At 48.2% G+C, this 13121-nt stretch overlaps 2 protein-coding genes across 8 annotated transcripts in view; one reads left to right on the top strand and one right to left on the bottom strand.

Annotated features, from left to right (window-relative positions):
• ZXDC (ZXD family zinc finger C) overlaps positions 1-12217 on the top strand; it is a 44565-nt gene extending 32348 nt beyond the window's left edge. For both annotated transcript variants that reach the window (XM_077857563.1, XM_077857562.1), the window contains 3 exons: positions 6349-6518; positions 8505-8606; positions 10606-12217. In XM_077857563.1, the coding sequence (XP_077713689.1) occupies positions 6349-6518; positions 8505-8606; positions 10606-10692 (359 nt within the window). In that variant the 3' untranslated portion in view covers positions 10693-12217. The remainder of the gene's footprint in view (positions 1-6348; positions 6519-8504; positions 8607-10605) is intronic.
• The window catches only part of CFAP100 (cilia and flagella associated protein 100), a 56525-nt gene continuing 53097 nt past the window's right edge, over positions 9694-13121 (bottom strand). For all 6 annotated transcript variants that reach the window (XM_077857564.1, XM_077857569.1, XM_077857566.1 and 3 more), the window contains one exon: positions 9694-12710. In XM_077857564.1, the coding sequence (XP_077713690.1) occupies positions 12597-12710 (114 nt within the window). In that variant the 3' untranslated portion in view covers positions 9694-12596. The remainder of the gene's footprint in view (positions 12711-13121) is intronic.

Below are 13121 nucleotides of genomic sequence, written 5' to 3'. Positions count from 1 at the left end.
ACCTCTAGATTTAAAGTGAGGGGGTGGGAGCACTTGGGTGGCTCAGTGTGTTAAGCATCTGTCTTCAGGTCTGGTCATGATCCCAGGGTCCTGGGCTTGAGCCCCGCATTGGGCTCTTTGCTCAGTGGGGTGCCTGCTTCTTTCTCTCCCTCTGCCTACTGCTCCCCCTGCTTCTGTGCTTGCTCTCTCTTTCAAATAAATAAAATCTTTAAAAAATAATAAAGCGAGGGGGTAGAAAGCATTTATCCTACTAATGGACATGAAAAGAAAGCTGAGGTGGCAGTCTTTACATCAGATGAATTAGATTTTTAAACCAAAGAGTGTAATAAGAGATAAGGAGGGTCACTATATCATCATTAAAGGGTCTATCCAACAAGAAGATCTAAAAATTTAAATATTTATGTCCCTTACATGGGAGCAGCCAATTATATAAGCCAATTAATAACAAAAGTAAAGAAACACATCAATAATAACACAGTAATAGTAGAAGACTTTAATACCCCATTCACTGCAATGGACAATAATCTAAGCAGAAGATCAACAAAGAATCAAGAGCTTTGAATGACACACTGGGCCAGATGGACTTAACAGATCTATTCAGAACATTCCATCCTAAAACAGCAGAATACATATTCTTCTCGAGTGCACATTGAACATTCTCCAGAATAGATTACATATAGGGTCACAAATCAGGTCTCAACTGGTACCAAAAGATTGGCTCATTCCCTGCATATTTTCAGACTTCGAAACTGCTTTGAAACTGGAATTCAATCACAAGAGGAAATTTGGAAAGAACTCAAATACATGGGGACTAAAAAGCATCATACTAAAGAATGAATGGGTCAACCCAAGAAATTAAAGAAGAATAAAATTAATGGAAACAAATGAAAATGAAAACACAACTGTTCGAAACCATGGAACAGAATGCAGCAGAGGTGCTCAGGAGGGAAGTGTATAACAATACAAGCTTTTCCCAAGAAACAAGAAAGGTCGCAAATATGCAACCTACCCTATACCTGAAAGAGCTGGAGAAAGAACAGCAAATAAAGCCTAAGCCTAGCAGGAGAAGAGAAATAATAAACATTAGAGCAGAAATCAATGAAGTAGAAACCAAAAGAACAGTAGAACACAGCAACGAAACTAAGAGCTGGTTCTTTGAAAGAATTAAATTGATAAAACTCGTGGCCAGACTTATCAAAAAGAAAAGAGAAAGGACCCAAATAAATATAATCATGATGAAAGAGGAGTGATCACAACCAACACCGAAGAAATACAATTTTAAGAACATATGAGCAACTATATGCCAGCAGATTAGCAATCTGGAAGGAATGGAGGCATTCCTAGAGATGTATAAACTGCCAAAATTGAAACAGGAAGAAATAGAAAACCTGAATAGACCCATAACCAAGAAGAAAATTGAAGCAGTCATCAAAAATTTCCCAAGAAACAAGAAGAGTCTAGGACCAAATGGCTTCCCAGAGGAATTCTACCAAACATTTAAAGAAGAATTAATATATATTCTTCTGAAGGTGTTCCCAAAAACAGAAATGGAAGTAAAACTTCTAGACTTTTTCTATGAGGCCAGCATTACCTTGATCCCTAAACCAGAAAAGACCCCACCAAAAAGGAGAATTACAGACCTATATCCCTGATGAACATAGATGCCAAAATTCTCACCAAAATAAGATCCAACAGTCATTAAAAGGATTATTCATCACAACCAAGTGGGTTTTATTCCTGGGAAGCAAGAGTGGTTCAGCATCTGCAAATCAGTGTGGTTACACCACATTAAAGAAAGGACAAGAACCATATGATCCTCTCAAGAGATGCAGGAGAAGCATTTGACAAAATACAGCATACTTTCTTGATTAGAACTCTCCAGTGTAGGGATACAGGGAACATTCCTCAATATCATAAAAGCAATCTTCGAAAAGCCCCCAGGAAATAACATTCTCAGTGGGGAAAAACTAAGAACTTTTCCCCTAAGGTCAGGAACATGGCAGGCATGTCCACTGTCACCACTGCTGTTCAACATAGTACTGGAAGTCCTAGCCTCAGCAGTCAGACAACAAAAAGAAAGAAAAAGGCATCCAAATTGGCAAAGAAGTCAAACTCTCACTTTTTGCAGATGACATGATACTCTATATGGAAAACCCAAGACTCCAACCCAAAATTGCTAGAACACATACAGGAATTCAGCAACATGGCAGGATATAAAATCAGTGCACAGAAATCAGTGGCATTTCTATACACTAACAATGAGACTGAAGAAAGGATTAAGGAGTCAATCCCATTTACAGTTGTACCCAGACCATAAGATACCTAAGAGTAAACTTAACCAAAGAGGCAGAGGATCTATACTCAGAAAACTATAGAACACTCAAGAAAGAAATTGAGGAAAACATGAAGAAATGGAAAAATGTTCCATGCTCATGGATTGGAAGAACAAACATTGTTAAAATGTCTATACTACCTAGAGCAATCTATATATTCAGTACAATCCCTATCAAAATACCATCAACTTATTTCACAGAGCTGGAAAAATAATCCTAAAATTTGTATAGAATTAGAAAAGACCCCCGAATAGCCAAAGAAATGTTGAAAAAGAAAACCAGAGCCGGGGGCATCATAATGCCTGACTTCAAGCTGTATTACAAAGCTGTGATCCTTGAGACAATATGGTACTGGCACAAACACAGACACATAGATCAATGGAATAGAAGAGAGAACCCAGAAATGGGCCCTCAACTCTATGGTCAGTTCATCTTCAACGAAGCAGGGAAGACTATCCAATGGGGAAAAAAAGGACAGTCTCCTCAACAAATGGTATTGGGAAAACTGGACCATTTTTTCACACCATGCACAAAAATAGACTCAAAATGGATGAAAGACCTAAATGTGAGAAAGGAATCCACCAAAATCCTAGAGGAAAATGCAGGAAACATCCTTTGTGATCTTGGCCACAGCAACTTCTTACTAGGCACGTCTCCAAAGGCAAGGGAAATGAAAGCAAAAATGAACTATTGGGACTCCATCAGGATAAAAAACTTATGTACAGCAAAGGAAACAGTTGACACAATGAAAAGACAACCTACAGAATGGGACAAGATTTGCAAATGACGTATCAGATAAAGGGCTAGTATCTAAAATCTAAAGAACTTCTCAAAGTCAACACCCAGTGAACAAATCATCCAATCAAGAAATGGGCAGAAGACATGAATGGATATCTCTCTAACGAACGTAAAAATGGCCTACAGGCACATAGTGCTCCACATTACTTGGCATCAGGGAAATACAAATCAAAACCACAGTGAGATACCACCTTATACCAGTGAGAATGGGGAAAATTAACAGGGCAGGAAACCACAAATGTTGGAGAGGATGTGGAGAAAGGGAAACCCTCTTACACTGTTGGTGGGAATGTGAACTGGTGCAGCCACTCTGGAAGACAGTATGGAAGTTCCTTAAAAAGTTGAAAATAGAGCTACTGTGTGACCCAGCAATTACACTACTACTAGGTATTTATGCAAAGGATACAAATGTAGTGTAATGATGGGATACCTGCATCCCAGTGTTTATACCAGCAATGTCCAGTGTAGACAAACTATGGGAAGAGCCAGAATGTCCCTGAACAGATGAATGGATAGAGGATACACACACACACACACACGCACACACACATACACACACACACACACTGGAATACTACTCAGCCCATTAAAAAAATGAAATCTTACCATTTGCAACAACATGGATGGAACTAGAGGATATTATGCTAAGCGAAATAACGTCAATCAGAGAAACTTATGATCTCATATGTGAAATTTAAGAAACTAAACAGGATCATAGGGAAAGATAGGAAAAATCAAGACAAAATCAGAGGGAGACAAACTGTAAGAGACTCTTAATCATAGGAAACAAACTGAGGGCTACTGGATGGGAAGTGGGTAGGGGATGGGGTAACTGGGTGATGGGATGAGCACTGGGTGTTGTATGAGACTGATAAACCACTGACCTCTGACCAATAATACATTGTATGTTAATTAATTGAGTTTAAATTTTAAAAGAGCTACATTACTTGATGCTTTCCTTAAGCGATTTCACAGTGGTTTTCATAATACCCCTTAAACCATGCTTTGGTGTTTATTTGAACTGAAAAGTGAAATCGGACCTTTTGTGAGGCAGGAGCAGTGTCCTGATGGTCCAGACTGCTGCTGCCAGCGCTGCGTGCACAGATCCCCGCGAGCTGCACCGGAGTGCTGTCATTGTGATGAAATTACATCTAAAGCACAGGAGTATTTTATTTAAAATGTTTCTTAATTGGCAGAAGTTGTGCTGACCAAGTCTGAGGCTAGCAACGAGAAGTACCTCGAGAGAAGTACTTAGACGCAGCCGCCTGAGCCTCCTGGAAAAAGTCACAGTTCTCAGTGCTTTTATAGTACAATGTTGCTTTTGATATTTCATCATTATCAGAGTTTCTAATAGGTTTTGTTATTTTGGTTGCATTTGCATCTCTAATAATTGCAGTGGTAACTGGGTTTTTCAGATGAAGATTTCAGCTCTAGAAAGTATAAGTAAGTCTTCAAACGAACTCTATGTGCGTGTGTGCATGTGATGCGCGCTCGGGTGGTGCAGGACCTCAGAGCCTAACGGCACGTTCCGGAAGTTGAGAGGAGTAACACGCGGTTCAGGGAGAATAGGAAGTGATGTAGAGTTTCTCGCTGTTAGAGAAGAGCAAGCGGATCCCGGGCCCCAGCACCGCACCTTGCTGGCTCACCCAGGTGCCAGTGCTGGTCTGCGGTTGGGCCGCCCACAGGGCAGTTAGGAGCACGGAGGAGGCCAGAGCTGTGCTCACAAGGGGACTGGATTCCCTGAGGCCCAGGCGCTGACGGATGGAAGGGGAAGCAGGTGCTCAGCTGTGCTGGGTCTGCGTTTCCCTGCAGTGAAGGGGGCGCCACACATGCTCCCTGAGAACCGAGACTTGCCACCAAGGTGAAGAATCCCTCAGCATCCAGGAAGGAAATAACAGGCCCCCCGCCAAGAGCTGTGTCTGTCAAGTGCAAGGCTTAGGGAGAGTGATCCCAGAGTTTCCTGGCAGCCAGGTTGTCCCGTGGGTGCGGAGGCCGCAGACAGCCCTGGGTGGGAGCAGTCCCGAGCTTGTGGGAAACCCTGCTGGGGCAATGGGCAGGAGCAGGCGGGCATCAGCGTGGGGCGCCCCCGTAGCACATGGCGCAGCTGCAGAGCTCGGACCTGTAGGCCGGTGCTGGCCCTGAGACTACAGGAGAACTTGCCGTAATGGAGGCGGTGCATCCTGTGTGCCAGAGTCGACCGTTCCTGTTTAAAATGGAAACTTGAAAAAATAAATAAATAAAAAAAGAATAATAAAATGGAAACTTGGAGTACAGAGACCTACACAAAGAACACAGCCTCTCATGTTTTTCCTCTTTTCCCTGTTAATGTCCTGAAAAATCATGAGAAATTTTCACGAAGATGTGTTTTCTGGAAGTTCAGGACATTCTTCAGTTTCACCTGTTCCTTTTCATTTTATTAAATCCAACAAAAACTAAATGCTTTTATTATTATCAGCCTGTGTGAGGGTCACTGTAAAACTGTATGAAGTCATTCGTGTTCACCTGTCCTGGGCTGCCTGCACACAGCCGTCACCGCACCTGAAACTCCGTGGCACTTACTAGGACCCAGGCACTGTTCTGAACTTGTATCACATATTTCCTTAATCCTCCCAGAACTTTGAGGTAAGGAGTGTTGTTCCCATTTCACAAGGAGGCCAGAGCTTAGGCTGTTGTCCCAGGTCAGACTGTGGAGTCAGTGGCCACTGGTCTGGGCTTTCCTGCTGCTCACAAACCATGCGCTGACCGTTTCTGGGTGCTCGGATTGTTCCTTTCTTCTTTGTACTTAATTATTTTGAAAAGCATGTTCTTATTCATTCAATGAAGTGATGACTCTTGAAAGGGACCTTGGGCAGAAAACGCCTGAAGGATTTGGCAGCTTATTGAGCACCTGCGGCTCTGCGGCTCTGTGTGGTAGTTGCACGCCATGGTCTGGGGGAGCTCTTGTTCTTGGGGTTGCAGGGTAAGGAGGGGCCTCTGCCCCCGTGGAATGAACACCGCGGGTCTGATTGCCGAGTGTCCAGAAGACATGGGTGTGAGTTTGCTACGTTTTCTAATCAAAATCTTGGTTTTTTTCACCATGACTCTCTATGAACTGGTTTGGAGTATGCAGGGCTGTGCACAGTGATGACGGGGAGGCTGTGCCCCCAGAGTGTGGCCTCGGCTAGGGCAGGGCTTGAGCAGCCACCCACACTGCATGTGTTGGTTTGTTTCATTGTAGGAGCCTCAGGTCCCGCTCAGAGGAAAATGAAAGGTGGCATGGCTAGTCCTGCTCACTGCCACACAAGCCCAACTGGTTGGTTGTACGGGAACTTAGTGGTGCCCAGTGGAGGTGTGCCAGGACCAGCTCCAGCAGCCGGTGTGCAGTGCGTTCAGGTCCAGTTGCTGCAGGTAAGAGCCAGTGAGCCCAAGGGGTGCCAGTCGCCGGGAAGCTGCCAAGCTGCCGGCCGGGTGGGACTGGGGGAAGCCTGTCTTCGGGTTGGTTTCCTGAGTTTCTACCCCTCTGGAGCTCCTCCCTCTCAGGAGCTGCCCCCACCCTGCTTCAAAGCATCCCTAGTCCTGGGTGATGACTGTCACCCCAGCTCCCTCCCTCCCATCCTGTCCCGCGGTGTTTGAGCTCTCATGGTCACCAGAACTGACGCCTCACTGTCCCCACACCTCCCGTGTCTGCGGCCCATGAAGTCTGTGTGCCACACCTCTCCGCTGGGGCTGTGAAGTGGAGGTGCAGCCCTGCTCCGGCCTCAGGCCGACTCGTAGCTGCCCTCTGGGGAGGGCTCGCAGTGCAGCCGAGGATGGAGCCTTTATGTGTTCAAGATACCAGCTTTCCCCCGCTCCCCGCCTGTCTTCCCTACAAAATGAGCCCCTCACAGGCAGGCCAGCCACCTCTTGGACTGTGCCGGGGGCCCCACGGGCACCTGCAGCTGACAGCCACTCACTCCCTGAACACCCACTGGACACAATGGGTACACCTTGGTTTCCAGTCTCATTTTGGAGGAACTGGAAGAGGAACAATAAATTGGGGCTGTTTAGGGGAGAGAAGAGCCCTGCCCTGATCACGTGCCACCTCTTCCCTGAGCAGTGCCTGTGTTCTCTGCACCCTGGGGCAGCTAGAGGAGGCACAGAGGTATCCGAGACTTCTGAGGGCTGAGCTGGCTCCGAATGGGGAGAAGGCCAGATCCATGGGGTCTCTAGTTCTGGGAGAGGCTTGTCGAGGAGATAGGACTGTGCCGCTTGTGAAGAGTCTAAGAGGGGCGGAGAGGGCTTGGGAGACGGGGCCAGGGAACAGCCTTGCTCTTACAGAAAACAAGAAGCTAACGTGGTGGCAGTGGGACCTAGGAAGCTTAGGCTTAGGGTGAGCAGGAAAACAGGTCTCTTCTTGCCTGCTGTGGGGCCAGGGCATTAGAGCAGTAGACCGGTCAGGGCTCTCCCCAGATGGGGGCTGTGGGGCGGGGGGAGAACCAGCAGAGCCCTTCTGAACGTGGTCACGGCTGGCAGGTGAGACCTGGGGAAGGCAAGACCGGAGGCTCTGACTCTGCGACTTCAAGGAAGCTGGTGCCATTGCAGCAAAGGCACTCATTGGAAAGGGAGAAGCGCTGTTTGAGACACCCAGTTGAAGATGTGAGCCTTGAGGCAGAGAAATCTCACTTTTAATCCTCTACCTTTCCCTTTCCAGCCAGTATTGTCTGGGGCAAGTTACCTAAGTTCTCTGAGCCTCAGTTTTATTGTCTGTGAAGTACGAGTGGTCATGCTCAGCACAGGAGGTTCGTGAGGCTGGGAGAAGGTTGGGCGATGCTGATGGTGGCAGTGGCACCAGCTTGAGTGGCTGGGCGGTGGGCCACCATGGGCTGGGCCTGCACGTGAACACTGAAATGTTAGATGGTGTAACTTTTCCTGCTTGCCTGATTAGGGGCCTAGGAGCCTCCCCTCTCGGGAGACCAGCTTGACTATGGATCGGGGCAGAGATGGGCCTTCTCTTGCAGTGTGGGGCAGCCGCTGGTGAGCCGGGGGGCGTGCAGGGAGGGCAATGGGAATCTCTGCCAGTGTTCAGGAACAGCCCACAGGAGGGAAATCAGGGCCTAGGCTGGCGGGAGGTTCTGGGCATCGGGGAGTTCCAGAGAAAGGCCTGGGAGTGCGGAGTAGCCACATGGCAGGAGGGATGGGCTGCAGGCTGGAAACAGGGGAGAGACTGAGCACCAGGAGGAGGGGCAAGCAGCCCCCAGCCCCCTATTTCAGTTATTCGGTCCTCAGGCCTCAGCTGGCGCCTGCTGTGGCCTCTCCTGGGATCCGGTGGATATGTATCTGAGCAACGGGAATCCTCAGGCCAAGGTGAGGAATGGTGCTGTGCTTGGTAAATGAGACATGCCATTGCCTCCCTAGGATGACCCCTCCAGTGAAGCAGCCTCGCCGTTGGTCCTCAGCCCACAGCCTTCTGCCTTCCACCCCCTGTATGCTGTGGATTTGCCCATCTACGTCCTCCAGGTTTGGACGCCTTACAACTCTTTGGGTTTGTTAACAACTCTTTGGGTTTGTTAGTAAGATTGTCATGAAGCGTCTGGCTTTCTGAGACTTGTCACTGAGGTAGGGCTCTAGTGGAAACTCACTGGGTTGGTTGCCAGGATGTCTTGCTGGTTTCTAGAAGACGTAGGTAAGTGACCAAGAAATGAAAGACTGAGAATAAAGCCTCAATAAAACTGAGGCTCAGGTTTGCTCACCATTGTAGCCCCTACTTGTAAATAAGGTCAAGTTTAATATATTCTTTAAATATTTCATATTTAGAAATTCTAGTCAAGTTTCTCCTAGGAGAAAGGCTGTCCAGTTTGGGGGTTTTTTTTTTAAAAAAGGGATTTATTTATTTGAGGGGACGGGGCAGAGGAAAAGGCAGAGAAACCCAAGAAGGCTTTGTTCTGAGCTTGGAGCCTGACATGGGGCTCAGTCTCACGACCCTGAGCCCAAACCAAGAGTTGGATGCTTAACCGACTGGCCAGCCAGGTGCTCCCAGATCAGCCACAGTTTAACCTATGGGAAAACAGACCCAGGAAGGTTTGCTTAAGTAAGTGGATGAACCAAGTGTAGGCGGCAGTGGGTAATGTAGATTTGGCAATAAATAAATAAGATATAAATAAAATAAAATAAATAAAATAAGTATAAAATAAATAAAATAGATAAGATAAAATAAAATAAATAAAATAAAATAAGTAGCTTATCAAATTTCTAATAATTCAGCCTTAGATTACTTATTTCTAAAATCCATACATGTGGTAATTTTTTCTTGTATTCAAATTGGGCTATTCAGCATTTTTCTTTTTTTTTTTAATTTATTTTTTATTGGTGTTCAATTTGCCAACATAACACCCAGTGCTCAGCCCATCAAGTGCCCCCCTCAGTGCCCATCACCCAGTCACCCCATCCCCCCGCCCTCCTCCCTTTCTACCACCCCTTGTTTGTTTCCCAGAGTTAGGAGTCTCTCATGTTCTGTCTCCCTTTTGGATATTTCCCATTCATTTTTTCTCCTTTCCCCTTTGTTCCCTTTCACTATTTTTATATTCCCCAAATGAATGAGACCATATAATGTTTGTCCTTCTCCGATTGATTTATTTCACTCAGCATAATACCCTCCAGTTCCATCCACGTTGAAGCAAATGGTATTTGTCATTTCTAATGGCTGAGGAATATTCCATTGTATACATAAACCACATCTTCTTTATCCATCATCTTTTGATGGACACCGAGGCTCCTTCCACAGTTTGGCTATTGTGGACATTGCTGCTAGAAACATCGGGGTGCAGGTGTCCTGGCGTTTCACTGCATCTGTATCTTTGGGGTAAATCCCCAGCAGTTATTCAGCATTTTCTTTAACGTCTAAAACAGATATTGAGTGAAGTGCTGGTACACAGAGGGGGCTGGTGGGGCTCCCAGACAGCTGGAGTGTGGTCCCTTCAAATGCAGTTGGGGAATGTGTATTCAGAAGACCTCACAGGTGTTGACTCCATTCTGTGTGGTATTCCCACTCATGAGATCATTCTTAAATCTGGTAGTGTACTAATAATTGGCCGAAAGATATTTACCCTTGCCTTGGATCTAATGCAGTGGGAGAGTTGTAGCAGGAGGAGGGGGTGGGTAGGTGGGTGGTGGTGCAGCCGCTATTGCTGCCCACGGGCAGCTAGGAGCTGGGAGAGGTGCCATAAAGGGTCATAAAGTAACCTGGGACAGTCACGTTGCCCAGAACACCTGTAACATAGTAGTATTAAGTTCATTTTGTCTTCTTTAGTGCCTGTTTACACTAAAATTTCTTTCTTCAAGAAATATGTGCTAAAATGAGGGGAAAGCAAGTTCTTTTTGATAAAGTAAGGGGTGCCTTACTGGCTGGCTTTGCAGGTTATGCTGCTGGTTGTGTGGGGTTGCCGGGCCACCTTCTGCAGGTGGCTGTGCGCCGCCCCAGCCCCTACTCTGCCCCTCACTACTCTGCTTGGTTTTTCAGGAGGTGCTTCCTGCAGCTGGAGGGGCTGCCAGGCCCGAGGATGTGCAGTGTGCAGGGAGCACCATCAATCTGCGAGACCTGCAGTGACGGCAGCCCTCTGCCCCGGGGGTGACACCTCTGGTCTATGTCCCATGAGACTCCATTACGTGGTCGTGCAGTCCCCATAGGGTTCCTGCTCAGAAGGCTAGCCGAGCTCCTTGGAAACCTATGGGCACATTTCTCAAAAATGTTTTTCTTATGTTGTATCAGGAACCATTTGGGGGCTGTATTTGTTGAAATTGCCTTATACGAGCAAAGTGCTTCGCTGAGGCAAGGGACTGCCTTCAGGGCAGAGCACATGGCTTTCCCATACTCGGCCATGCAGGGATATCTCCTGTCCCATTCCATCTGCACCATGGAGCACCTGCTGCGTTAGAAAAACAGACTTACGCAGGATTGGGGTAGAGTACAGAGTCCCTAGTCAAGTACCAGGTATTTGTAGTAAAAGCCAGTGGGATCTTTCAGCTTCTTGTGTTTTAGTGTTTGGCCTGAGGGAGATCTGGAAACAGTTTTCCCTTTCTGAGAGCTGTTTCCCAGCCCCCTGGGTGGTGTTTGCAGTTGGGCTGATTCTGTCTCCCTCTAGGGCAGAAGCGGGCATGTTGTCACCGTGAAGCCACCTTGGAATCCCCATGTCGGCAGAGCCCGCGGACAGCTGGCGTGTGGGGTGACGTGGGGTGCACTGAGGCCCTGTTAGCAAGGCCTCCTCACAGACCAGACTTAGACCTTATAATTCGGGGATGGATGGTAGCGTTAACACTAAATTCTTCTAAATTCTGTTTTTGGGTGTTCATGTTTAGTAATTTGTCCAGTTTCTAAAGTCGTGGCCTGATTACTGCTGACATGTAGGATGGTGACAGTGGCCTGTGTGCTTGTCATGGTGCATGTGTGCATAGACTGCATCCCCGTTGTTTCCAGAGTACAATCTGTCTTGCAAAGGAGATGATCTGATAACCTTGCACATATTTATTTGTTTGCTAGCAGGACTGGCCGCGGGTCACTCAGAAGTGCTGTTTTCCACCTTGTGCCTATCAAGGCACATGTCTTTTGAGAAGCTGTTTGGTTCTTGGACGTGGAATTGTCCAGACTCTGCCTGTTTTGTGTTTCTTCATGTCTGGAGTTGTCAGCCTTTGACAATGACCCCAGCACTCAGGTGTGAGTCCTCCCTGTATCCTGCTCTGAGGTGCTGTCTGTTTGGGTGCTTTTCTACCCACAGGAACTCGGGCCCCATTTATAAACAGTCTTTACCCGCAGAGCCCTGTGCCATGTCACAGACTAAGGTTTTGTGTCCGCTTGGCCCCTCAGCCTCCCAGTCACCCAGCAGCCCTCTCCCTGCTTGAGAGCCAGCCTGCCTGCCAGGGTGGCCTTGGGGGCTGGTGGCCACCATTGTCCTGGTGGGAGTGGGGCCAGGCCATGGGAACACTCGCTTCGGAGTGTGTCACTAGACCTTCCCCCGGGACATCTCCCCCTATGGAGTGATTGGTGCTGACTGGCAGTTTTCTGGGCTCTGGGTTCCTTGGTGGCCAAGGGCCCAACTTCTAGTACAAACGAATAAAAGTTTTTGTATAGTCACGTACTAGTGGTGTCGCTTGGCTTACTTCACTGGAGTGTGTGTGTAGTGTTGACATGGTGTTTCGTCTTCTGTCGATAGTGTAACCCTCTCGTCCACCCAGCTTACTGCCTCCTTTTCTGGTCTTTGCACATCAGACCTCAGCGTGGGCTTGGCCCGTGTGTCTCAGACGTGCGGGCCAGGCTGAGCTCCTCCTCCCAAGCTGGGGCTTGGGCTCCAGGGATCAGAGGGCTGGGTGCGGGTGTTGGAACCAACCTGCCTCCTTAAACAGGGCATCAGACTACCACGATGGGGAGTTTATTTCACACGCATGAGGAAGCGTACCGAGGGAGGCCAGGTGGGGGGCATGTGGACGCGGGGACAGCTGCTGCGGGCCAGCTGGTGGCTAGGTGAAGAACAGCAGCTGTTCCTCCTTGTTCTGGTCCATCAGCACGTGCTCGGGCTCCTCCTTTGCTTTGAGAGCAGGGGGCCGGGAGCGACACACCAGTCTCCTGCCTCTCTGCAGGGCAAGCCGACTCCGTGAGCAGGTACCCCACGGCCCCAGGCCCCACAACCCCCAGCAGGCGCCACCTAGGCCCTGAGGCGTCAGGTGCTGGTGTCCTGAGCGTGCCTGGAGGCTGGTGGGCCCAGGCGGTGGGGCCTGGGATGTCCCGGCGTCTGCAGTCTGCCCGCAGGCTCAGGGCTGGAGCTGCCCTCAAACTACTCAGGCCTGAGTACCCCCAGAGCCTGTTCCTGGGCTGCCGGCCCCAAGATGGGTGAGTGTTGCAGGGGCACACCAGGAAGCACACGGGGAAGTATCCGGCTAAACAGAGGGAACCCGCTTCCTTTGGGGGACTTGCGGGGAGACCCCACAGTGTGTGTTGTCCCCACGTGATGGCATGTGGGGTGCTGCTGTATGCAGAGAGCAGCC

Source organism: Canis aureus, chromosome 19 (assembly GCF_053574225.1).
Source record: "Canis aureus isolate CA01 chromosome 19, VMU_Caureus_v.1.0, whole genome shotgun sequence".
In the NCBI taxonomy this organism is placed as follows: domain Eukaryota; kingdom Metazoa; phylum Chordata; class Mammalia; order Carnivora; family Canidae; genus Canis; species Canis aureus.
Note: the sequence above shows the minus strand (reverse complement) of the source record. Positions and strands in the feature narration are given on the sequence as shown.